This window comes from Pseudorasbora parva, chromosome 15 (genome assembly GCF_024679245.1).
Source record: "Pseudorasbora parva isolate DD20220531a chromosome 15, ASM2467924v1, whole genome shotgun sequence".
NCBI classification, from domain to species: Eukaryota; Metazoa; Chordata; class Actinopteri; order Cypriniformes; family Gobionidae; genus Pseudorasbora; species Pseudorasbora parva.
In genome coordinates, this window is record NC_090186.1 from 17,343,912 (window position 1) to 17,371,436 (window position 27,525).

At 39.1% G+C, this 27,525-nt stretch overlaps 1 protein-coding gene across 1 annotated transcript; it reads left to right on the forward strand.

Annotated features, from left to right (window-relative positions):
* The first annotated feature begins 1,005 nt into the window (after positions 1–1,005).
* On the forward strand, positions 1,006–27,525 carry nid2b (nidogen 2b (osteonidogen)). Its single transcript, XM_067418544.1, has 17 exons — positions 1,006–1,133; positions 7,856–8,259; positions 8,352–8,597; positions 8,719–8,919; positions 10,799–11,023; positions 15,595–15,741; positions 16,494–16,622; positions 18,478–18,600; positions 18,904–19,140; positions 21,911–22,135; positions 22,339–22,508; positions 22,611–22,740; positions 23,471–23,642; positions 25,659–25,816; positions 26,996–27,119; positions 27,229–27,337; positions 27,433–27,525. The coding sequence occupies exons 1-16, from the start codon at positions 1,018–1,020 to the stop codon at positions 27,335–27,337; spliced, it is 2,916 nt and encodes a 971-aa protein (XP_067274645.1). The 5' UTR covers positions 1,006–1,017; the 3' UTR covers positions 27,433–27,525.

The window sequence follows — 27,525 nt, forward strand, 5'->3', positions numbered from 1 at the left end:
GCAGGGACAATTATATTTAAGTGCTCCAGTTCGAAGCTGCTCCCTCTCGAAATGAAGAACTGCTGGGTTTTCGCTTTACTTTTTACAAATGTTTATTTAATGAATGCGATTCAAAAAGATGCACTTTTCCCTTTTGGATTATCTGTAGGGGATTCTGTTCTTCAAGAAGGTGATGATGAACTGTCTGAAGCCCTGAAGCTAAAAAAGCCATTACAGTTCTACGAAGTGCAGTTCAATGTTCTTTATGTAAGCCAAATTATTGTTTTCATTGCCATTACATTTAGAAAAAGCATTTCCCCATTATTGTAGCATGAAATTTGCATATGCAACCAGCTCTCTCACATGTGGAGTCTGAAGTTTAACATTTAATCGAATGCTATTGTTTTTTGATACAAATCATGAACAAAAGTATTTAAATTGCATCGCGTATTACAATATGAAAAGTCTTTATAAATGTTGAGTTATAACACACAGACGGTTTCCATTCCTCAGGTTGCCACAAATGGCTTCTTGTCCCTTCAGCTTCCTCCTGAGGAGAGTCAGTATTTAAGAACCATGTTTCCTCTGAGCTTCTCAGCCATAGCCCCTTTCCTGACAGACATTAGTTCGGGACATGGGAAAGGATCTGTGTTTTACCGTGTGGAGGAATCATTGGATGTATTAAACCGGGCTTCTGAAATGGTGCAGCGTGGTTTCACTGGTTCTACATTTAGGTCCAGCCACACAGTCATCGCCACATGGGACAACGTTGCATGTGAAGATGACAGGCTTCCCCAGTCACCATTTAAACATTGTGTAATATTATTTTGTATTTATTCATCTTTAAAAAAAAATTTTTTTAAAGAAAGTAATATTTTGATTTAGATTTTTTTTAGATGCTATTATCATCATTATTATGTTCTGACCTGCATGCAGGTAACCAGTTTCCAGGTTGTGTTGGCTGGAAATAAATCAGACACATATGCCTTGTTCCTGTATCCCGAGGAGCAGCACAGGCTAAATATCTGTCACATTAACATGTCAAAAGGACATGCTAAACTTCAGGTTGGCTTTAATAGAGGGGATACATCTACCACAGAAGAGCTGTTCTACAGTCTGTTTGGTTCTGATGAGACCACCAATAACCTCCATAAGTGAGTGCATGAATCCTTTTTATTCTTTTATTAATTTCATGTGTCTTACTGCTGTTCATTAACATTGCTTATTTAATGTGGCATTAGGTATATTACTTATCCAAAGCTTAATGTGTTGCTTATTGTTACACTAAAACATAAAACATCAAAAATGTATAAATCAATTACCTAATTTGTACAATTATTCAAACATGACAATTAAAGGGGGGGGTGAAACACTCAGTTTCAGTCAGTGTCATGTCAATCTTGAGTACCTATAGAGTAGCATTCCATCCTGCATATCTCCGAAAAGTCTTTATTTTTTAAATAATTATATAAGAAAGATGCGCTGTTCCGAGTCTTTCCGGAAAAAGCCGAGCGGGTGGGGGCGTGTCGTGTGAGCGGAGCTAAATAATGACGTGTGCAGCAGCGCGCTGTGTGTTGAGTCGAGTGCGTCGTAAAGCTGTCTCATCCCTAACAGCGGGAAAAAAACTTTATTCAAAATAAAAATATGGCTTTTAATCAGATACAGCCATACATCTATGATCCGGAATCAGACCCAGAGGCTGCAGTTGAACAGGAGCAGCAGCAAAAACGACTAGAGCAGGACGTCTCTATGTGGTACAAGTTATACACTAACTATATAATATGCTTAGCGGCTTGTGTTATTTACATATTTATACTTGAATTATATCGTCATATTTTTGTCTTTGAAGGTGTACATGTGGGAAGTGCAGTTGTGCACGTGTGTTTGTGTGTTTACGCGTGGTTTGTGTAGACAGTAAGCGGACTAAAAAAAACACAGACATTTGAAGCAGTCTCACTCACCCTTCTAACGTTGGGACTGCTCCATCCTTCAGCATTAGGCGATTGGGAAAATCCGGCGTCGAGCTGGGCCTTGTTTATGAAACAGTCGGCACCGAAATGCAGCGAACAGATATAAACATTCGCGCAACTCAGTTGCTGATCCGGAAAAGCAAATTACATCCACTGTTGCCTTAACGCGGGGTTTTGGGGAATCTGTGCAGGACTGTCTTGGTCTGGCAACCAAAAACGCACTTTTTTGGTGACATTGTTATGTGCACATCACCTGTCCAGCATCCTACAAGCCAGCGCTTTGATGGGCGTAGGCTGTTGCTTTCGCTCTCTCCCTCGCTCTCTCTCACGCGCTTCCGGTAGAATTGTCCGTAAGGCCCATACAAGGAAATTCCGCCCCCGTTAACGTCAAAGGGGACGCATGATCTCAAAAAACTTGCCGAAACTTATGACTAACCGGAAGTAGTATTTTTGACAAAGAAATACTCCCATCAAACGTCCACCTTAACTTTTGAAACTTTGTCTATGTTTAGTATGGGATTCCAAGTCTTTAACAGTGTAAAAAGATCAGTATGCATGAAACAGCATTTCACCCCCCCTTTAAGTTTATTTCAGGTTGTAAAATGTCATGCAGTGCATTTCCCCAAAACTTCATTATATTTTTAAATGAATTGCATTTAATGTATATTTGCAAAAAAGCTAGAGAATCTGAGAATTTGTCACAGTAATTATGTGTGATTAGCATTAACCTAGTGTGATAAATGTTGCAATGCTTTACATTCAGTTAACAATGAAAAATACTAATTCTACAGCATTATTTATCTTTTACTATTTACTATTTATCTACAACATTTACTAATATATTATTAAAATGAAAAAGTTCTGCATAAGTTACAAAGCACAAAGTAGCTCCAAAGGAACTTATTCTCTATATCAGTAAGCACCGTTTCTGATTCTGACCTCCCTGAAACACCTTGTTTGTACTCTTTCTTCTGTGAACGAAGACACCACAATATTCCTCATTAACATACAAATAAAAAGGTTGAGTTGCAATAGTAGTGTGTTGAAATTTTGAGGTTATGGTAAGGAGTTTAACTAGTGCCCAAAGTGGGCCAGTACTGGTATGCAGCTACCGGCACTTCTATATTTGAATCTTTAGCATACAGTATTTTCTTTTATTGCATACCGCTACTTACATGTTTCCGGTATTTAGCCACTCAAAGTCAAAGGGCCCTATAACTTTTTCCCCGCCAGCATTTAAAAAAAAAAAGTTACTAGCCACCGCCAGAGTTTTTGACCCTTTTCACACAAAAAATAGTTCTTGCCCATAGAATATTTTTAGCATGCAATATATCAAAAGAAAGAGCTGACCCTCTTAAAAAAAAAAAAAAAACGTTTTATTCTAACTTCATGCATTCCTTTTTTATATATATAAACACTTGAATATGTTTAAGTTTCATAAAAAAGCAAGATTTTGAACAAAAATTGTTTTTGTGAAAGACTGTATCCAGATCAGATTCAACAACAACCTTTATTTCTATAGCACGTTTAAAAACAACATAATTTGACCATATGTTCGACTTCTCAGAGTGATGATCAAACACAGATGGAGTATATCGAGTCCATCAACACCTCTAATGCTTGCACAGTCCTGTAGCTCGTCCTGGGTTCACATTTCATTCAGTAACACTAGATAGTTTTGATTTATATGATGTTTAATATTGATGATCACGTTATTTTTTTAATGCATTACATACGATTGCTTGTTTTAATGCATCTTCCTCATGTGCATTTGGATCAGGAGATTCAGTACTCTTTCAGAAGATGTGTAATAGTGCCCCCTAGCATCTGACAGTAAAAACACGGAAACACTGAAAATTCTTTTTTCACAAATAACGTAAAATTACATGTTTGGCAGGGAAAGAGTTAACGATCTGAACGCATGGCGCATTTCTTTCACCAAGTTCGCTCTCGCAAAAAACTGGATGCGCACTCTCAAATTTACAGAGTTATCTTATGATATTGGCTCTTCTCTCCCTCAAATATAGGAATATGCAATGTGCAAGTATAACCCCTCCTGTTCAAACCGCCTGCTTTCAAAGCGGGATTTGAACTCGGGTCCACCGGCATAAGAGTCGGACGCTCTAACAAGGAGGCTAAAGGCTTTAACCTGTAGTGTCACTCGCTAGAACATCTCTTGAGTTCAGAGGAGTGAGCTGGACTAGTGTGTTCTGATTGGTCAACTGCTTCAACCCATTCCGTATTCCGGCCCGAATTCCAGGCACGATTCGTCGACCGAAAATGCCTGCAGGTCCCCTACCCTCTTGATAGAGGCCAATGCAGTCAGGAGTACTGTCTTTAGAGACAGAATTTTTAACTTCACTGACTGCAAAGGCTCAAAGGGAGGTCTCTGATGTGCACTGAGCACCAGAGACAGGTCCCAAGAGGGTATAGAGGGGGGCGAGGCGGATTTAATATCCTCGCGCCCCTCAGGAACCTGACGATCAGGTCGTGCTTCCCCAAAGACTTACCGAGCCGGCCCGGAATGTGAGTGCCATGAAGTGACCTCAGATACTTCAGACTCCATAAAAGGGTGGTGGCTGGCAATGTTGTGACATGCGACAGGAGCGTAGACCACCCTGATTGTTGATGTATGCCACAACCGCAGTGCTGTCCGTACACAGCTAGAACATTTTTGCCCTGGAGCGGCGTCTTGACGCGGCTCAGGGTAGGACGAACTGCTAACAACTCTAGGCATTTGATGTGCCATTGCAGTTGAGGCCCCGCCCACAGACCTGAAACCGCAAGCCCGTTGTACATGACACCCCAGCTGGTGGATGAGGCATCCGTGAAGACAATCGGATGCCTGGATACCTGTTCTAAGGCCACCCCTGCCCATAGAAACACAGGGTCCGACCGCGTGACCGCCGCTTCAGAAGCCATATGCCCCAGGAGCCTCTGAAATTGTTTCAGTAGAACCGCTATCCTGCGTTTGAACGAATTCAAGCAGTTCAACACCGACTGGACGCGCTCCTCTGTGAGGTGCGCTGTCAGGGCGACCAAATCCAGCTCCAAACCGAGAAAAGGGAACCTCTGCGTCGGGTAGAGCTCGCTCTTCTCCCAGTTGACCCAAAGCCCCAACTGGCTGAGGTGCTCGAGCACCATAAGCCCAAAGGGTGGGACCTCGTACTGATATGCTCGTCCGTTAACCACAGAGCGTACAAATGGTCTGTGTTGTGGGAGAACCGAGACATGAAAGTAAGCGTCCTTCAGGTCGATCGCTGCAGACTAATCTTGGGGACGGATGCATCTGAGGATGCGTTTCTGCGTTAACATTCTGAATGGTAGCCTGTTACCTGCGCCTACGCCTGGGTGGAGGCTGCTGCTGGGCTGCGGCGGGAGCGGGGGCGGCGGCGGACGGACGCCCTCAGCGATGAGCAGGCGGAGGTGCTGCCGCCGGTGGCGGGGTGGAGGCAGCAGCGGACCGTCGGGGCAGGATGTGCCGGATGGCCTCCATATGCTTCTGGGCAGCCGAGAAGGCCCATGCTGGGCAAAGCTCTCGACCACATCGCCGAACAACCCAGCCGGCGAAATTGGGGAGTCCAGGAACCGGGTCTTATTGGTGTCCTTATCGGGTCTTATCGGTGAAAGGCACCGGGGCGGGATGCTGAGAACCAGCACGGCCCGCCCCGAGAAACCAATCGTACAACCTAGAAGGTTTGGGACGTGGTGGAGGGTTCCACTCAAGCCTGACCTTTTCGGCGGCCCGGGAAAGCATAGCTGTCAACTCCGGGTCCGACTCGACCGTTGCAACTCTCCCAGAGGGAGGCAGTACAGCCAAATCTTCATCCCCAGAGGACTGAAACTCCCTCTTCAATGCAGCGATCGACATCTGCTCGTCCGCGGGTGCCCCAAAAGATACCTCCGGAAGCACCACCGGTTGCGCCGCTTGTGAGGGATTAGGGTCTTGCAGAGGCTCACTCTACGGGTTTGCCCTAACTGTGATCCTCAGGTCATCCCGGCCATCCATCAAAGTAGGTTTATTCTACTGGGCAGGAATAGACCTAGATTGAGCTATGGGTAGGGGGACTCCAACTTCCCGGAGTTAGGTGAGTCTCGACCTAAGCGCCGAGATAGTCATGTTCCCGTAGTGAGAACACTAACTATCCACAAACGCCGCCTCACGTGCTCTAAGCCCAGGCACTTGATACAGCGCTTGTGACCGTCAGCGGGCGACAGGGAATGACCGCATCCAGAAATGCACGGGTGGAAAGACATCCTGAAAAGGACAGCACGTCACCCGTGTAGCTCTTTTTGTGTGGAAAATTTTCTCTTTTAGGTATAAACAGGTTTTGTGTGCAGCCTGTTTTCTGCTCTCACCAGAAAAAGGAACACGCCCACTGAACCAACTGTGTGTGGTGTGTGTGTGTGTGTGTGTGTGTGTGTGTGTGTGTGTGTGTGTGTGTGTGTGTGTGTGTGTGTGTGTGTGTGTGTGTGTGTGTGTGTGTGTGTGTAATGCAATTTGCTCAGTTTGCTGTGAAAACAGCAGCTCTCTCAGCAGCAGTGAGATCGCAGTCGCGCTGTCTTGTGCCGTCTGGCCAACACAACAGCAATTTTTGGCTACAATTCAACTACAATTCTTTATACTGAGTGAAGGCGAGATAGGCAGAATCGCGCTGAATGACACAAAAAGCGCTCTCTCGTGTGCGCGCTCTCTCTCTCTCGTGTGCTCTCTGTCGCACGCGTGATCAGTTCTCCTTGCTCCTAAATAATCAAATACACGTGCACACTAATGTCAAAATGTCCATCACATGAACACTGTCGGTTATGGCTTAAGTGTACGTAAACAGGTGGGTAAAGTCTGGATATGTGTCACAAATATTACATCCATGCATTCAGCAGGCCAATTAAATATCTGTATGGCATTATTGTTAATCAAACAACTACAGATGTTAAATAAATGTATACATATTAAATAAATATGTATAGTATCTAAATTTTTATTTTATTTGTTATTTACTATTGTTTTTGTAATTTGCTTAGAGTATTTTTTTTAAATTGTATATATATATATATATATATATATATATATATATATATATATATATATATATATATATATATATATATATATATATATATATACAATTATACAATATATATATATATATATATATATATATATATATATATATATATATATATATATATATATATATATATATATATATATATATCCACTAGCCACAGTGGCTGGTGAGCAAAAAAGTTAATGTCAAGCCCTGTCTATGTTCATTGGTCCGTTTTCTATATCTCGAAGCTGATAGGGGCTCCCATAAGTGATCCCAATTCGTCGGTCTAAGTCCGACGTACGTTGAACGTGACCGACTGAAAGGAAAACAGTGTTTTGTACTGCTCAATTAACATAAGTTGGCTGCTTCCGTTAAAAATAGGTGTTCTTAAAAATAAGTGCACAGGAAAGTTTGAGCTAGTGTAACAGAGGCCAGCTAGTAGTGACTGTGCCAATTTATATCTCAGAATTCTGACTTTATATCATGCAATTGCGAGTTTATATCTCAGAATTCTGACTTTATAACTCGCAATTGTGAGAAAAAAAGTCTGAATTCTGATATAAATAGTCGCAATTACACTTTTTATTTTTTGAATTTAGTGTAGTAAATGGGCTTCCATAGAGAGCTACTGCAACAATGTAACAAAAACATATTCTTGTATACCACAAAAACTAAATCAAGACATTGAAAAGGGGCATAATAGGTCCCTTTTAATGCATTAGCTGTTAACAAATGTGACCTTGCAGTAAAGTGTTACCATCAATTCTGTAATAGAACTGTTCATTGTTAGCTCATACTGCCAACAGTATAAATAAACTGAATCTTCTAGTAAAGTGTTACCTATGCGACTCTCAGGTCAGGGAACACTGGGGTAAATGGACTGTGGATTTTCCACATCGGAACCAGCCGCTTCCCATTCCAGAAGATAGTTCCTGCTTCAGTCTCCAAGTCTGATTCTATGGGATTTGGTAGCTTGCGCAACACTACAGATGAGGATTTCTACATTACAGAAGAATCTACCACACTTGCAGATAAGTCTACTTCTGAGGCCCAAAAGGACATCCCAGCTTCACTTGTTCAGCAACCATTAAAACCAAACCAAGAACTACTACATGCTAGTTCAAATAATGGAACCAAACTGTGTGGCGTGCACTTGAAATTCTGCTCACAGGAAGGATACTGCACAGACTATGCAACTGGTCCATGCTGTCATTGCCGTTCTGGTTACTATGGCAATGGCAGACAATGTTTACCCATGGGTGAGCTTTTGTAGTTTAGTATTTTCTTTTCATGTCATATCTTGTGTCTATGATACCATCTATACATGTGAAAGATGAGATTGTTTTTACAGGTATTTCTCAACCTTTAAGTGGAAAGATGAGTGGCCGTGTTTCTGTTGGAGATACTAAAGTTCAGCTAAACAATGTGGACATCCATGGCTTTGCTGTGGTGGGAGAAGGACGCGTATACATTTCTATCAGTCCTGTCCCAGCTCAGGCAGGTTGGGCCCTGATGACTGTGAGCCCACTGGTCTCCATATTTGGCTGGCTGTTTGCTCTTGAGCTCCAAAATCATCCAAATGGCTTCAGCATAACTGGTATGATTGTTTTTTGTTTTGTTTTTTCTTCGTTTTTTTTATTTCTCTTCTGGAGCTTTGTTACATTATATTTTTACAGTGTTCATGTCACTCTATTTAAGAAAAAACATATTTTCTTTAGGTGCTGAGTTTTCTCATTGGGCAGAACTGGTTTTCAGTCCACAAGGCCAACGTGTTACCATTATTCAAGAGGCTCAAGGAATGGATTCATTCAACCATTTAAATTTTGACATAAGTATCAACGGAGAATTACCTTCCATTCCAAGTGGTGCTAAAGTTCATATTCTGCCATATAAAGAGACCTACCAATACAATCAATCAGGTAATTCTTTTAAACAATTTTGGAGGGTATAGTTAGTGTATAGTTCTCAGTAATTCCACATGCTTTTAAGTGAAATATCTTTTAAATAGCAGTTCAATAAACAAGAAGAATATACTAACATACATTTTGGACACCATATCGCCGATCACTTTATTTGTGCTCTGCCAACAAAAATAGTTCCAAACGAAGTAAATTAAACAATAAAAAAGTAACTTGTACATTCGCTTAAAAAAAAACAATAAATTCCCAATGCTAACTAATATTAAAGAATGATATGCTAAGTCACTATACATCTAAATTATGAGATACAAGTTAATGAGATAAAAATGTCATAACCATTACATAAAAGTCTTAATTATTAGATACTAAGTCAATAATCAGATAAAGTCATAATAAGGTGAAATAATGTGATAAGTCAATTCTAAAGTCAGTTAATGCAGATTTTCTCTGTCTCTGTCAATATATTGTAACAAAACTGAGATAATAAGTGAATTATAACTTCTCATCATTTCAACTTTTTGCCATAATTATGACTTTATCTCAAATTTGAAATAAGGACATATTTGTTACGCTAGGGCTATATTGAAGAAGAAAATTATAATACACAGGGTTTATAAGAATGATGCGACACAGCATGCAACATAACAGATAATAAATACCAGACAACAAACCAACATTTGTGGTGAATTAGTGTCCATGGTGACTGATGAATGGCAGAAAACTAGAACAAAGAAACACATGTGACAGATGAAAACCAAAACAAACAGAATATAATAATAAATAATAATAATACATTTTATTTATAATACACTTTATATTAAACAAAATCTAAAAGTGCTACAGAATTAAAAAAAAACCTATCAACAACAATAAATAAATAAGTAAATTAATAAAATAAAATAAATAAAACTGAAAAATAAAATAAAATAAAGAAGTAGCAAGTCAATTAAAAGCTCTGCTAAAAAGGTGGGTTTTAAGACCACGCTTAAAAGCATCTATAGTCTGTGGAGTCCGCAGGTGGTCAGGGAGAGCGTTCCACAGACTGGGGGCTGCAGAGCTGAAGGCCCGATCTCCCATAGTACGGAGATTGGCTGTGGGAGTTTTAAGGCAATACAGCGAAACAGAGCGGAGGTTACGAGTGGCTGTTTGTGTGGTGAGGAGTTCCTTAAGATAGGAGGGAGCATCACCATGGATGCACTGGTGGGTAAGGAGAGAGATCTTGTACTCGATCCTGAACGACACAGGAAGCCAGTGGAGTGATTTTAGAATGGGGGTGATGTGGTCGTTTTTGCGCACCCTCATGAGGATCCTAGCAGCGCTGTTCTGAATACACTGCAGCCTCTGGAGAATATGACTGGAACAGTGTTACTTTTGAAATAAAAAAGTCATAATTATCAAATAAATGTAGAAATTACGAGAAAAAAATAAAATTTACATTGAAATAAGTCACTTAAGTAACTTAATAAGTCAATAAGTAATTATTATAATTCTATGTCATGTTTCTATCTCATAATTATTACTTGATATGTCATCATTTCAGATTTGTATGTCATAATTATGATTGACCAAAGGCTAATTATTTTTGTTATGTGGCCAGAATCGGGTTCTTTAAATGATACACAGCAAAACAGTAAAATATCCTAGAGCATTTGGACTAAACACCAACAGCCCTTGGCCAATCACATTCATTAAGTTACATTAGATATCCTCTTATATTAGCTGAAGAATTGTTTATTCCAATAATAATTGTAACTCTTTATTGGACGTGTGCCTTTATCATAGTGCTGTTGCATGTTATAAAATCAACACTAGAGTCCAATGTTAGTGCTTTAATGTGCATTCTTTGAGCATTATAGGTTGTCATTTGTTTCTGGCTCAGTTGTAACATCATCTTCACTGCAAAAGTACATGGTGGTGTCAGAAAATGGTGGATCCGAGACATTCTCCTACCGGCTACACCAGAATGTGAGCTTCCGTAACTGTAAGCATGGCCCATGGACCATACCGGACTTTCAGCAGGTGAATGTGGAGCATCTGATGGTCATGTTCACAGAAGGAACCACCCTTAGATATGCCATAATCAACACAGTGGGACCTGTAGGAGGTAAGAACTCATAGGTTACTAATGTAACCCCATCTCCCTGAAGGAGGGAGAAGTTACATCAATACTTGTCTGGGAGCCCAATCATCTCCAAGTGGTAACAAAATAAGCCAATTGAAATAGGCCAGTGAGATTTGCATGCCGGGTCACACCTGATATACAGCCAGGAATTCCCACTTCTTCATGACTCACTTAATTCATGTTTTGCTGAGGAGCCGAGACAGGATCCCGGCCATTCAGGTGTTTCAGGGCTGTGGCGGGGGAGTACATGGGATTACTGAGGTGGAATCATAGCATATGAGCATCTAGCCCAGTACAAGGGCTGACTGGCTGGCCATGCACTAAAACATACTTGCGTAGGCCCTGGGGGCAGCTGTGTGCCAGTGCATCTGTTCAGAGGGTCCCCTCTATCAGAGAATAGAACAACTGGCAGTGGGAGGACTGGTCAGGAGACAAACCGGTCTACCCATGCATCCCCGAATCGACTCCAGAGAAGCTGGATCACTTGGGGATGGAGTCTCCATTCTCCCAGGAATATGAACTGACGTTAGAGTGCGTCAGCTGCATGATTGAGCTTGCCAGGAATGTGAAATTGTGCTCCGCTGACTCCAGAGGAAGAGATGGTGGGCGAGTTGTGACATGCAACCTGAGCATACCATGCCTTGCTGGTTGATGTATACAGTGTTGTCTGCAAATCAATCCTGGTGGTGAACATGTAAAGATCAGGAATTGGCCATAACCCCTCTGCCTTACGTGAGTACGATGAAGCCTGTGAAACCCTGAATTAATCTTGGCTGGAGGGACAGCCTCTATTGCATGCTTCACTAGGAGGACCGTAATTTCTGCACACAGGGCAGGGGCGTCTTTGCTTGCCACTGAGGTAAACACAATGCTGTTGAACCTAGGAGGATTCCTGGCAAACTGAATCGCATAGCCAAGTCAGACTGTCTAAAGGATCCAACGGGATAGGCTGGGAAGCAATAGCCAGGCTCCCATGCTCTGCATGAGTGCCACTAGAGGGAGAACAGACGTATCCACAGGGCAACAATGCGTGCTGGGGCCTACCCCAGGAAACATAGCATCCTAAAGTAGAGGCAGTGAGGGTGGTGCCATATCCAGCAGCAGCCATATCACCTTGTAGCCCAAGACTGGTTTCCCACTGAAGCTAAGCAGAGCTGAGCCTGGTCAGTACCTGGATGGGAGACTAACTGGGAAAACTAGGTAGCTGCTGGTATAGGTGTTAGTAAGGCCAGCAGGTCTGTGTTCTCATCCTGTGGTCTGTGTGGGTCCTAACACCCCAGTATAGTGATGGGGACACTATAATGACAAAGAGCACCGTCCTTTGGATGAGATGTTAAACCAAGGTCCTGACTGTCTGTGGTTGTTAAAAAATCCCAGGATGTCTTTCGATAAAGAGTAGGGGTGTAACCCCGGCATCCTGGCCAAATTTGCCCATTGGCCTCTGTCCATCATGGCCTCCTAATCATCCCCCTCTCCTGATTTGCTTAATCACTCTGTCTCCTCTCCACCAATCAGCTGGTGTGTTGTGAGCATTCTGGCGCAATATGGCTACCGTCGCATCATCCAGGTGGATGCTGCACATCGCTTTGAGTGCCTTGAAAAGCGCTATATAAATCGAACAAATTATTATTATTATTATTTTTATTTTTATTATTATTATTATTATTACTATTATTATGGTGTGACAATTACGTGGGTCCGGAGGGACTGCCTAGGGAGGTGTAAGGAAGCAGCGCCTCCTTGAAGCGCAAACTTCCCATCTGTGGCTAAGAGTGAGGAAGAGGAGTGTCATCTCTCTGTAAGTAAAGGTCCAGTACAGGTCCAGAGGTTGAGGAAACTGCTATTTTGTTGAGAACGTGGGTATCGCCAGCCCTGGGACCTGTGGCGGAACAAAAATAAAACTAAACTGAGATTCTCCACCTGACCCTCCTCTGGGGGACGGAGTGGTGTGTTTACCATCTCCTGGTTCAGAACAGCTCCCTCCATCTTTGGAAGGGGTGGACCTGGGGGATGGGAGAGTTGAGAAAGCAAACTTTGTTGGTGTCCTATATCTTAGCCAGGTCCAACCAGAGATGGCGTTCCTGGACCACCATGGTGGACATCATCTGGCCGAAGGGCCAGGGCCATGACTTTAATCGCCCAGAGGGCATGGTTAACCGCTGTGTGCAGTTCCTGCAACAACCCCAGATCAGAACTACACTCGTGCAGCTCTTTCAGAGCCTGGCCTGAAAAGCCCTATACAGACTGGATTAGTTTAACATGGGGAGGTGGGGGTTAAGTAATTATTACCAGAGGTACCATAATTCTCTGTGATTTTAGTCTTGTCCGAATGTGCCATGTCGGTAATCATTACGGACAATAGCCCTATTCGAACGGGATTACATTAACATAGGGACATGCGGGTAAAGTAATTTTACCTCAGGACGTCTGTAATATTAATGGCCAATTCGCACGGGATAAAACATCTCAGTAAAACTAGCAGAAGTGGGAGGGGTAACTCGCTTTACTCACCACGGTAAGCTTCATGTCCTCATGTGCAAATGACATTGCTGTCATCACATGAGCAATCACGCAACATGCGCCAGTCTGAACTCCGTCTCGTTTGTTTTAATAAACAGTTGGATCCAGTCTAACGATTCTGATTGGATTGTGTTGGTAATAGACACTTTCCTAGAGCTAAAAGGTGATGTGCCTCTAATAAGTGCTTTGATCTTCTTTTTGCTTTAAATGATATTCGGATAATACTGGACGTTTGCCACAGAGTTATCCCACTACCTACAACCCAACCGAATGCTTCAAGCGCCTCCAAGCTCGCAAAATGCACTTAAAAAAACAAAAACTTTTAAACAGGAAATGACAGTATTTTACCATACATTTTTACAGCGGGTCTATTCAAACGGGATTAGTATTACCCAAGGTCATTTTTCCAGACCTTTTTACAGAAGGTAAAAGTCTCTGTAATCTTTACTGACATTAGCCCTATTCGGATGGGATTAGATTAACATGAGGACGTCGGGGTAAAGTCATTTTTACCTCAGGACGTCTGTAATATTAATGGCCAATTCGCACGGGATTAAGACATCTCAGTAAAACTGGCAGAAGTGGTCGGAGTAACTCGCTTTACACACCACGGTAACCTCCGTGTCGTCATGTGCGTATGACGTTGCTGTTATCACGTTGTAACAGTGTCATGAACTGTACAAGGTTCTAGTGGTTGTAGTTTTCATCCTCACCACCAGGGGTCCTAGAGTGCTCCCTTGGTATGGTTAAAAGATGAGGAAGTAGTAGAGTAAGACAGAGGACAGCATGGTGTGCTTTGTGTTCCTTCTTGGCCTAGAAACATCCTTATTGGGAAACCTAGTTGTTTGATGCTCAATTAAGGATTCTTGATTATGGGCATTCTTTCCGTGTTCATCACCATGTGCTATGGGAATAATGTGGATGGGCTATCATTGAGGAAGAGACTGATGTGCCAAGGCATATGGGACATTTCTTACAATACATGTCTGAGCTTTAAGCTTCAAGTATAATCCTTAAGTATTTTCCTGCGGACGAGACTTTCTGAGATTTCTGTTTTGGGTTATTGATTGATTTGTTTTGTTTGTTTGTTGTTTATTTAATTATTTGGAGAAGGTCTGTTCCAATAGGGGTTATTCAAGTATTATGTAAAAAGGGTCCATTGTCGTGTATTTGTACATCAAATGAACTTAATCAGCAAACGAGTTTGGAAAAGGAACTCTTTATTGATATAACCATGTGTGAAGTAATACAGTTGACTCCTCCTTCAAAATTTGTGTAGCTGTTTTCTTTGTTAGAGAGACAGAGGATCAGTTATAACGTGAGCAAACACATAACATGCGCCAGTCTGAACTTCTTTATATATGAAGAATATATATTGTATATATATATATATATGCGTGCGTGTGTGTGTGTGTTTTATAAAACAGTTAGGTCCAATCAAACGATTCTGACTAGATTGTGTTAAGACACTTTCCTAGAGCTAAAATAAGTGTGCCTCTAAGTGCTTTTGATCTTCTTTTTGCTTTAAATGATATTCAGAAAATACTGGAGGTTTACCACAGAGTTGTCCCACCACCTACAACGCAATACTTCAAGCACCTCCATGCTCGCTAAACGCACTTATTTTAACTCATATCCCATATCCCCATGTTAAACTAATCCGTCCGAATAGGGCTATACACCTGCAGGATGGCCATGACATATAGGGAAGAGACAGCAACACTATGGCTGTCATATTTATATCTGTATGTCCCAGTAGGTGTGACTCGACATGCAAATCTCACTGGCCAAATTGAGTTACCACTTGGAGGTAAGTGGTTTTCCAGGCAAAGACCCTATTACCTACGTCAGTATCAACATAACGTTGAATGTGACTGACTGAATGGGAACATACTGATAACCAAACCATTCTGCAATGTGTGTTTTTATAAGTTTTTGTTCAATAATTTTGAATCTTGTTAAGGACTTTGGAGGTTTCTTTATGTATGGAGATTTTTGTTATATATGGAGATATCTTACCTATATGTTATTAGGTGAGCTCCCTGGGCTTGTGGAGTTAAACCCCTGTTCAACTGGGAAGCACCATTGTGACCCAATGGCTCTCTGTCTGCCAGGGGACGGCATTCAATACCACTGTCAGTGTGCCATGGGCTTTCAGGGGGATGGACGGAACTGCTATGGTACAAATCTTTTAGTGTTCATATTTTGACATCAAGCCAACTGCTTGCTATGACTGTTCTTTTGATACTTTCCTTAGAGACTGTATGTCATCTTTGGATGTCTTTAACACTAGAACTGCCAGAGAGTAAAATTTACCCATGGCTGTTGTTCAAATGTAAAATCATTGACTTTTACTAAAATGTTATTTACAATCCTGTTTAGATAAAACCAGAGTAAAACCGGGGCATTTAGACCATTTATATGGCATGTATAAGTGCCTGCAGGTCAAATTTATCTGTATAATGCCCTTATTATTGCTCTGTCATTTTTGTGGCGCTTATGTTTTAACATTCTACGTTACTAGGCAAAGCCTTTCAACGACTGAGATAGTGGTAATCTATCACAATTGTTTTAGTCACAATGGATAATATTACACCACCCAAATATGTATTTATTTGCTTCTAATTTGCTTTGACATTGCAGGCTTGTTTAGCCTATATTCAGTGATTAGTTTAGCCTGCTTAAAATAGACTTGAACACAAAACAACAGGGGGGGAAAAGAGTTGATGACTAAAACATTATAATTTCATGACTAGACATTAATTTGTAAAGATAGTGGCATAATATAGTGAAATAATACATTTTTTAGAAATATCAAAACAGTAGTTATATGCATGGGTAATTTTACCCGCTGGTGGTTTTAGGTATGCACAACAACCATTGGCGGTTAAAGTGTTGAACAGCTCTCTTGGGTTTTGAATCTGTGATCCAGATGTAGATGAGTGTGCTGAGGGGCTCAGTTCCTGTGGTCCCCACTCTGAGTGTGTGAACATGGCGGGTGGTCATCACTGCCACTGTGAATCTGGCTATGAGTTTGACCTTGATTTGCATCTGTGTGTGGGTAAGTGTTCTGTGTTTTGTAATCTGTCTATGAGAATTAGGGAGATGTGTTGTGTGTCATATAAAGAGTGAGGCAAAAGACAATTTGAAATCTAATTTGAGCAGCCAGAGCGTCCACACTGAGACACATCTCTAAAAATGTGTTTTAAATCATACTAGAATTGTGTTTATTTATAAAAACAAAAACAAGACAAATTCTGTCCAGACTTTCAAAAAACCATCTGGATAAAATCTGAATATGCAAAAAAAAAATTGTTGGCTACCTGGACATAGACTTAAACTCAGCCCTGAGCTGCGTTCCACTCCACTTTTAAATTTGGGGGAATCCCTGCCGCCATTTTGAAGTGCATTCCACTTTGTGAAGTGGATGAGGGAAGTTTATATGGGCAGACCCTCGCTCCCTCAATTTTGACTGGTATACCACATATACCACAATTGTGATGTCACCACATTTCGCGTTTAATGTACCTCCCCACAAGCAACTCTGATATATTAATTCTTTTTTAAAACATTTAAAACAACCTATATTGATATAGAATGCTGCATTAAACAATTTTGTGTGGGAAAATAAATACATAAATAGATAAAAATAAATACAAATCCACCATCAATTCCATAGCGGATTCCAAGTGATCAAGGATTTTATTACATACAGTTCCTTTAAAGGTGGGGTAAGTGCTATCTGGTAACCGTTGTTGGTATTTCAAATCACCAAAACAAACACGCCCCTCCCCCAAAAGGGTCTCGCCCCTATTTTGACAGTGCTGCCCCACACATACGTAAACCCAGAGCAGAGGCATCAACGGCTATGGCAGAATCTCTGTGTATCTAATCCAGGTCGAATATTCAATGAAAAAGTCATCCCTTCTATCACAAAAACACAAACCGTTCTTGTGAACAACTCGATAGTACACGAGCAAGACAGTCCAACTAACAAACATATTACAATTATGACAAGATTAGAGTTACATCGATCATAAAAACACACACAAACCGTTCTCATGAACAACTCGATAGTACACAAGCACACAGTCCAGCTAACGACATATTACAATTATGGCAAGATTAGAGTTATAGCGATCACAAAATCATAAACTGTTCTCATGAACAACTCTATAGCACGAGCCGACAGTCCAACTAACGTCATATTACAATTATGACTGAAGTAAAGTGAGACATCGCTGAAGTGAGACACAATGCGATCGCAAATGGACTAACAAGTGAACATGACACACGAGCATAGTCAAGCAGCATATATTAGGCTAGTTCTCCTAATGTCCGTCATGTGTGACTCGTGTGTTTTGAATAATGTGCACAGAGCGAGAGCGATCGCTCTTCTCACCATTAATAGTAGACACGCCCCTTACCTGCTGATTGGCTACAAGTTTGTTATTCCACTCGGCCCGTGTCCTTTTTCTAAAACGGTTTTGAAATAAGACTCCCAAAATCTAAAATACCCAAAATCCAAAATCTAAAATACCCCACCTTTAACTGTTAAATAGAATTAGACCCTTATTGACATGCATACAATTTTCATTTTTGGGTGAACTTTTCCTTTAAAGGGACAATCAAAATAAAGTGAAACTGCAGCCTGCAGGGCACCTTGATGCTGTTCAGCCAGTCAGATTTCAACTGAAGTGACTAGCTGCTGCGTACAGTAAACTACGTAAACTACACATTTCAATGGAACAATTTATGTAAGAGTTGTTTTATGAATGACTTAAAGTGATTCATGGATCATGATCATACAACCCTTTTAATGAATGAATTTTCAAATTAAAAGTGTAATTTATATAACCGCACACATGGCACACATTCTTATTTCAGAGGGGGCCCATCATTCTCTTCTTTTACAGATATTGATGAGTGCTTTCTGCAGCTCTGTCATCCGTTTGGGTCCTGCACCAACACCCAGGGCTCATTCCACTGCCAGTGCTGGCCTGAATACAAGGGCGACGGCTTCCTCTGCCAACCACCACGTAAACCACACATTTATCAACGAACACACAATGCTTCCTCCCTGTCAGCTAAGTCACACACTGTTCTCTTTGCTTATGACAAAAGAAGTCAAGCAATAAAAGCAAGTCAAATATTATGTTCATCATCGCAATATAAACCAATCAAAAGCAAATGTGCTGTTTAATCATTCATAGTGTGGTTGAAAACAACAAGAACATGTTCCCGGAACTACATCTTTTGTTCCAGAGCTTAGATAAATCACATCAATGCATGTACTGAATTCCCATTAATGTTCTCAGGTCTTATGTTTTTTTCTACTCTAGAGAAGCCCAAACCCTCATTAACTGTGTGCCAGCAGCACAGAGACAGCCTGCAAGAGAGTTTAAGCATTTACCGAGGCCTGGAGGCTTTCGTTCCTCAGTGCGATGAGAAAGGGCAGTACAAACCCCTGCAGTGCCTGGGCACCACTGGCCACTGCTGGTGTGTGGACAGTAGAGGTCAGGAGAGAGTGGGCACCAGGACAATGCCTGGCACAGTGCATGCCAATTGTGATCAGCCAGGTGAGGATTTATATTTTCCTCCCCACATTCTGTTACGATCAGGTTGATATTTTAGGATATACACCACACTGTGTACGATTTTTGAATATTTTTGAAAGAAGTTTATGTTCACCAAGGCCGCATACATTTTATTATACAACAAAAACTGTAATATTATTAATAATAATAATTATTATTCTATAATATATTTTTAATCTGTGAAGGTAAAAATAAATTTTCAGCATCATTACTCCAATGTTCAGTGTTACATGATCCTTCATAAATCAATATATCATGCTGATTTAATGCTCAAGAAAGATTTCTTATTGTCCTCATTGTTGAAAACAGGCCAAAAATTAAAATCAGCTCAAGATTTTCTCACCCTCAACTCATATATGTGTATATTAAATTCTTCTTTCATAGGAAATCAGAGTTATATTAAAAATGTCTTGGCTCTTCAAAGCTTTATAATGCAGTGAATGGTTGTCGTTTTTCCAGTCCAAAAAAGTGCATCTATCCATCATATAACTTATGCTCCACACGGTTCCAGGGGGTTAATAAAGGCCTTCTGAAGCGAAGTGGTGCATTTCTGTAAGAAAAATATATCTAAATTTGAATCTTTATAGACCAAAATAACCAGCTTTTGGTGGTCACTTGTGTGGAGTCGACTTGTGCTAAAAGAGTAACCTCTGTTGCCATGTATAGGAGTGTTGCAAGATATGACAAGCCTCTTGCAGACAACAAACTCAAGCCCCTCTTCTCTTATATCGAAATCCTCTGCCATTTCTCTTTAAAAATTCCTATTTTAGCCTCTTTGTTTTACTCTATCCTCTGTGCTTCTGTGTTCGTCAATATGCATGCGTCAAGGGTTTAAGGGTCAGGGGTTACTCTTTTAGTACAAGTCGACTTGCGTACTGCTGACCAGTTAGTTATTCTTGTGTATTTGAAATATGGATATTTTTCTTTCACAAACGCGCCTCTTCACGTCAGAAGACCTTTACTAACCCCCTAGAGCCGTGTTATATGATGGATATATGCACTTTTATGGACTTCAAAAATGACACAAATATTCACTGCCATTATAAAGCTTTATTTTTATTAGTCTGAAAGAAGAATGTCATATACACCTAGGATGACTTGAGGGTGAGTAAATCATGGGGTCATTTACATTTTTGGGTGAACTAACCCTTTAAAGTTTTGTGTGTTTGAATATATAAAGTAAACAAAAAACAGCATTGATTTGAAATAGACATATTTTGTAATAAACTTTTGATCCATTTAATGCATAATTACAAGGATAAAAGTTTCACTTCCAGTAACACTTTATTTTGATGGCCCTTTATGAGCATTCTGTTTATTCTAACCAACTTCTAAGTCAACTAATACTCTACTAACACTGCAATGAGTTAGTAGACATGTAGGCGCAACCACAGGCGGACAGTATGGAGTATTTTTAATTTCTACTCAAGTACATTTTTAAATATACTTTATCAGTGTTTTCTTTGGAAAACTTTTACTTCACTACATTCCAAAGTATAATATATAATGCCATACTTTTAACTGCACTACATTTCATGTATAAAAGTTGTTGTTTTCTTACCTTTAATACTTAATTGCATAAAAAATGTAGTACTTTTTTACTTGTAAAACTTTAAAAACTAGGAAAACTTTGAAATTACGTTTACTTGAGTAAAAGTACAGCACTACATTTTTAATGTAATTAAGTATTAAATGATATTCAATATGAAATGTATTGCAGTAAATGTGTTGCAGTTTTGAAATGGTGTGAAGTAAGTTTTCCAAAGAAGAACACTGATAAAGTACATACTTGAAAAACAAAATTACGTGGAAAGTAAAAATACTCCACTACTGTCCGCCTCTGGGCACAACTTTGCTTATAATCAGCAGAATGTTTTAAAAGGACTATCAACATAAACTGAAACCTTGCAATTTATTTAAAATAAATGCTGTTCTTATTAACTTTCTATTCATCAAATAATCAGATATATTACCCCTTAAAGGGACATACTGATAAAAGTCTTGTATCTTATATTTTAGCTATTTTTTCACTTTTAAAACTCTTACATTCCCCCAAGAAACTCTGTGAATGCAAAAGCATTAAAGTATAATTTTTCCTTCCCAAATTTTTTTCTCGCAAAACTCTGGGGAACACGAAAATATCTTGCAAGAGAATGAAAAAGCATTTAAATATACTTTTCTTTTGAATATATATATATATATATATATATATATATATATATATATATATATATATATATATATATATATATATATATATATATATATATATATATTCTTAATAATTATATTTATCTGTTATTATTATATCTATATCTATATTATTATTATTATTATTATTATATTTTATTATTATTATTTTACACATACATATAGTAGATCTCAATTTAGTTTATTTTATTTTATTATTCTGTTCTAATATTCCAGTTCATTGACAATCAGGTTGTTTAAAAAAAGTTTTGCAAAATGTTGCCAAATCCAAGGCATTTAAAACAGAAGGACGCATTTCCTGTACCTCACTGATGAATTGCATGTGTGTTGTGGGAGTGGTTTGCATTTCCAACTATATATGACATAATTATCCCACATGGGATGGCTTAACCATAATTAACGCTCACATAGTCATTCATTTGAGACAAGATATATGGATGCGGTTCAGTGGTTAGAGGTTTGAAAAATTGCAGGAAAATGTCTTGACGGTGTTTTCCGAAAGAGACATTATTCAGTAAACTTGACACTGTCTCTTACTCAGCTGCCCTGGTTCCCCGTGTGGAGACTGTGTGCGAGCGCTGGAGACTTTCACTCATGAGTCATTATAATGGTCAGCCATCCCCTCAGGACTACATGCCCCTGTGTGACGCTCACGGGAATTTCCTGCCTGTGCAATGTTACGGCAACAGCAGTTTCTGCTGGTGTGTGGACCATCAAGGCGTGGAAATTATTGGAACCCGATCCTACAATGATGTAAAGCCCCCCTGTGAGTAGTAAAATTATTTTGGACTCAGTGATTTTGTAGAAAATTCCGGAAACAAAATCTCAGGGGCCCCTCAAATCAAATGTCACGGACCCAAGAATCGTCACCACCTTTCTGCGTGATTATGTGAAGGAAAAAACTACTTTTTTTGTTCCCCAAATCATGCAGCCCAGATTACCATAATTTCTCTTCATTTTACCTGTCAGGTATCTCAGATGATGCACCACCATTGAATAATGCATTGACATATCCTGTCATAAGCTCCTCCCCTTCAGGGCCTGCTATCCTTTATGCACAAGCCTCGCAGATTGTAGTCATTCCTCTTGATGAAACAGACCCAGTTCAAGAAAAATCCACGGTTTTACTGGCCTTAAAGGTAGACCCTCATAACTACAATGCGTGATCATATCAAAATTCAAAACCTAATGCAGTCTTGTTCTGATTAATCATGAATAATAACGCTTGAATATCATTGCAGGACTCTGTTGTGATTGGAATGGACTATGACTGTCAGGAGAACATGTTATATTGGACAGATTTTGGACGACATACCATTAACAGAGTGATCTTAGTATTTGGGTCTGAGCCAGAGGCTATTATTAGCCAAGGTAAACAATAAATAAATAAATCAATGTATTTATTGATCATTTCAATAATTTTGTTATCCATATTTTTTTTGTTTTTTGTATAAAGTATCTATCTATCTATCTATCTATCTATCTATCTATCTATCTATCTATCTATCTATCTATCTATCTATCTATCTATCTATCTATCTATCTATCTATCTATCTATCTATCTATCTATCTATCTATCTATCTATCTATCTATCTATCTATCTATCTATCTATCTATCTATCTATCTATCTATCTATCTATCTATCTATCTATCTATCTATCTATTATGGGGACTATAGCCACTATGTTAAGACTGAGTCTTAAAAATTAGTCAAAGCAACTAATATAAGTTAGAGGTAATCAGTCTAAAGGTCTGAAATATTTTCCAAAATAAGATGTTTTTGTCGTATTCATCATCCGGTGGCTCTGAATTTGTTAAAACCCCTCTCTTGCTTGCTACAGATGCGAAAAATGCAGAAAATCCAATGACGTAATTTTAATGACGTAAAAATGTTTCGAAGGCAGTGTGTAAACCTTTTTGACACAACGTGGGGTCGTACTTATTTTTTAACGTGCAAAAGTACGCCTTTACTTTTCATATAAAAAAATAAGACTAATCTAAAAAAAAAAAAGTACTAAATGTGTAACTTGTCAAACTCGTCTAGACAGTTTATGCGAATGGCCCACAGATTCCGTAATCATGTAATGTGAAATTCCAGGCTTGGTCCAGCCGGAGGGAATTGCTGTGGACACTGTGCACAGGAAGCTGTTCTGGGTAGACAGTGGGAAAGACAGGATTGAGACATCTGGTCTGGATGGCAGGAACAGAAAAGTGCTGATTGATTCTGATTTGGTCAATCCCAGAGCCATCATAGTGGACGCTAAGAGTGGGTCAGTGAGATGTGATCAAAATGATTAATTTCATCCTTTTATACAAAGTTCAGCAATGAAACTTAGATGCTGCAGGCTAAGGTCCTTAACTAAATCTGTTTGCAATCACATCTTTCTCTATAGAGCACAGCTGATTCCTGCTGTATCAGTAGCCAATGAACTTGCATGCTCAACTTCTGAATACTTGGTCAGCATTTGTTGTAGCAGGGCAGAATGCTTTTAGAAACCCACTTTCCCCAGCTCCACCTATATCTGCTATGGATAATTCATGTATGGGTAACACTTTAGACTACTCTTCCATCATTAAAGGAACTTTATGTAATAAATTTATTTCAATTAATCATAAAATGTCCCTGATATGTCACTAGACATTAAGAAATCATGTTCATTTCAAATACTTTTATCACTGGCAAAAGTAGCCTGGTATTGTCATTTTAAAAGTCAACTGATGGTGATGTGTTGGCCTGACGTTCCACCCTTCACCTATATACCAATCACAAAGTCAGTAGTGATTCGGCATCCGGGGGGTGCACTATAAGTGATTGCAGTACCAGTTTTGGCCACAATCTTACATACACTTCCTTTAACTAATAACTACACAGGAAAAAATGAGTAATGCATTATTAACACTCTAGCAACTACTATTAACTAACTAGAAACTTAAATTAACACATTATTAAGTAATAGTGCTTAGTTGAAGGTGATGTGAATAATTATACATTCTGAGAAAAATAGCATTACACATTAATATATATATATATATATATATATATATATATATATATATATATATATATATATATATATATATATATATATATATATATGTGTGTGTGTGTGTGTGTGTGTGTCAAGTAATCTACCATAAAACAGAAATAAATGCATTGCAAATAAGCTTCATAAATGCATTCTGCAATAAGCTTGCAGAAAGTAGTATGCTTTGTTTTAAAATTTAAAAAAAATTCCTCATGAACTTTATAACTTCATATAACTTTTAAGTCAATTTCAATCATGACAACTCTAGTCACAACTACTACTTGTGATTGATATAAATGTTTTAGCATGTTATTGAACATGGAAATGTTATTGTATTAGTTCTTGGCAGACTAGATCTGCTACACTTCTTCTTCTGCTGCTGCTGCAGAGTAAGTATGGACTTGCTACTGATACACAAAAATGCTATGAGCATGTAAGATATGCTGCTGCTGCATAAATAGATATACATAAATTCCCCTAGGAGATCTAGGCAGGTGGAGCTGGGGAAGGTGGAGGGTTTCTGAGGAACTCTAATAGCACACTTCAGGACCAGCTTACAGCGAACTCTGAACCGGACTATATAAATGTTGATCAAGCATTCTCATTGGCTGCAAGATCATCAGAGGCCAATCAGCTTGTGCCATGCTATAATGATGCGATTACTAAGAGACTGCATGTCAACCTGTGCTCTCTAGAGTTTCATGGCTGAACTAGATATTCAAAAGTTGTGGGTCAATACGAGTATACAGGAAAAATACACAAATATAAAAAAACAAAAATAAAAAAAAACACTGCAATGTTTTGGAATTAAAATCATATTAATATACATTAAAATATAATTGATTTCTGTGACATCAAAGCTGAATTTTCAGCAGTCATTACTTTAAATTATTCTAATAGGAATAATTGATGCTCAAGAAACATTTATTATCATCAGTGTTGAATATTGTTGTGCTGCTTAATATTTGTGTGAAAACAGTGAGATATATTTATTTTCAGGACACGTAAATGGATAGACGTTCAAAGGAACCACATTTTTTTAAAATATAAAACTTACAAATTCTTTATTGTTACTTTTGGTCAATTGAATGCATCCTTGCTGAATAAAAGTATGACCCCAAATTTTGTAATGGTAGTGTATGTGCTATATTGGTTTTCATATATGTTGACATCTTCATTATGGATTACAGCAAAAAACATCAATATACTCACTTTAATAACTGTTTTGTTTGAAAGTATTAATCTATTGTATGTCTTCAGAACCTTATATTGGACCGATTGGAACCGTGATGCTCCTAAAATAGAGAGTTCGTCACTGGAGGGGCATAAGAGGAAAGTTTTGGTGCAAGAGGGTCTCATGTTGCCCAATGCCTTGACATTGGACAACACTACAAATCACCTGTGCTGGGCAGATGCAGGTAAGAGTCTTCTTAAAATATTATATCTGACTTTATTATCTACACATAAGGCATTGCCATGAGTACTATGTAGTTAAAGGGTTAGTTCACCCAAAAATGATAATCAGCCCATGATTTACTCACTCTCGAGTCACCCTAGGTGTATATCACATTCCTCTTTCAGATGAATACAATTGGGGTTATATTATAAAAAATCCTGACTAATCCACGCATTATAATGGCAGTGAGTTGTGAATTATGAAGTCCATAAAAGTGCATCTATCCATCATATAACTCCTCCATATGGCTCCAATAAAGGCTTTCTGAAAGAGAAGTATCGCATTTGTGAAAGAAAAATACCTATAAAACTTAAAAAAGCTAAAATAACTATCTTCCGGTGGAAAGCTGTACGCAATTCAAATTATGGCAAAATAATTTGATTATTTTGACACGTTGTATAGAAACATTGCAAGCTTTGACACCTCTCGCGGATAGGGCTGGGAAACAAACTCAAGCTCCTCTTCTATTATATCCAAATCCACCATTTATCTTAAACAATTTTTGTTTTTGACTCTAATTCATGACCGGTGTTTTGTTTTGCTCTATTCTCTGAACTTCTGCCTTCGTCAATACGCATGCGTCAAGGGTGAAGGGTTACTCTTTTGCCGTTAATCGATTCGTATGGCAATCTGCCGGAAGATAGTTATTTCCGTGTATAAAGTATAATAGTTAAATATGGATATTTTTCTTACACAAACGCACCTCTTCGCTTCAGATGGCTTTTATTAACCCCCCGGAGCCGTGTGGAGCAGTTATATGATGGATAGATGCACTTTTATGGACTTCATAAACAAAACAACAATTCACTGCCATTTTAAAGCTTGGATTAGCCAGGACTTTTTTAATATAAACCCATTTTAACCCCCTGAAATAAGAATGTCATATACACCTAGGATGAGTTGAGGGTGAGTAAATTTTGAGTATTTTTGTGTGAACTAACCCTTTAAACTCAAACAAGAGCAAAACGCAGGAACAACAAGACTTTAATGAACATGGAGAATGAATAAAGCAACTACACATTTAACACATTGAACACAGAACTGAGAACACTAAGGAAATATATACATAAAGCACAAAACAAAGAACATGTGTGAAACTAATTCGAAACCATAGTAACAAAAAAGTTAAATAAATCCCCAGGCTCAAAGAAACTGGAGTGCATATCTCCAGATGGGACTCAGAGACGTGCGTCCCATGATGCTTTGGACTATCCGTTCAGCCTGGCCATCTATAACAGCCACTTTTACTACACTGACTGGGAGAGGTGAGTCTCAGACACACTGCGTCACATGCTTATCCCGAGTCATGGATTTGACTTAGCATGATTTGGCTGGCTCAATGTTTCCATATTCATGATGAGAACGTCCTTACAGAGACGGAATACTGGTGATTGATCGAATCACAAAGAAAAACACAGCGTATGTCCCTATTCAGCAGTCACACTTGTATGGGATTACGGTTATTCCATCGCAATGTCTATAGGTAAGTATGAAAATTGCATATCTTTTTTGAAGAAAAATAAAATATGAAAGCAGTAGAGTTTCTGATCACGCTATCTGTTTCTGTTTTTTTAATAGTGACCTGCAGACTTATGTAGAGTATATGGATTTCTGTGTATGTATATTCCTGGAACAGAAATGTCAGAAAATAAATAAATGACAACAATACTG

What these genes read in the sequence shown, in the direction of transcription:
- nid2b (XM_067418544.1), top strand. Translation starts at nt 1,018, where the DNA reads ATGTCAAAAGGACATGCTAAACTTCAGGTTGGCTTTAATAGAGGGGAT. An exon ending in CACAGTGGGACCTGTAGGAG is followed by an intron (nt 11,024 to 15,594) that starts GTAAGAACTCAT and finishes ATATGTTATTAG; the next exon opens with GTGAGCTCCCTGGGCTTGTG. An exon ending in CTTCCTCTGCCAACCACCAC is followed by an intron (nt 18,601 to 18,903) that starts GTAAACCACACA and finishes TTTCTACTCTAG; the next exon opens with AGAAGCCCAAACCCTCATTA.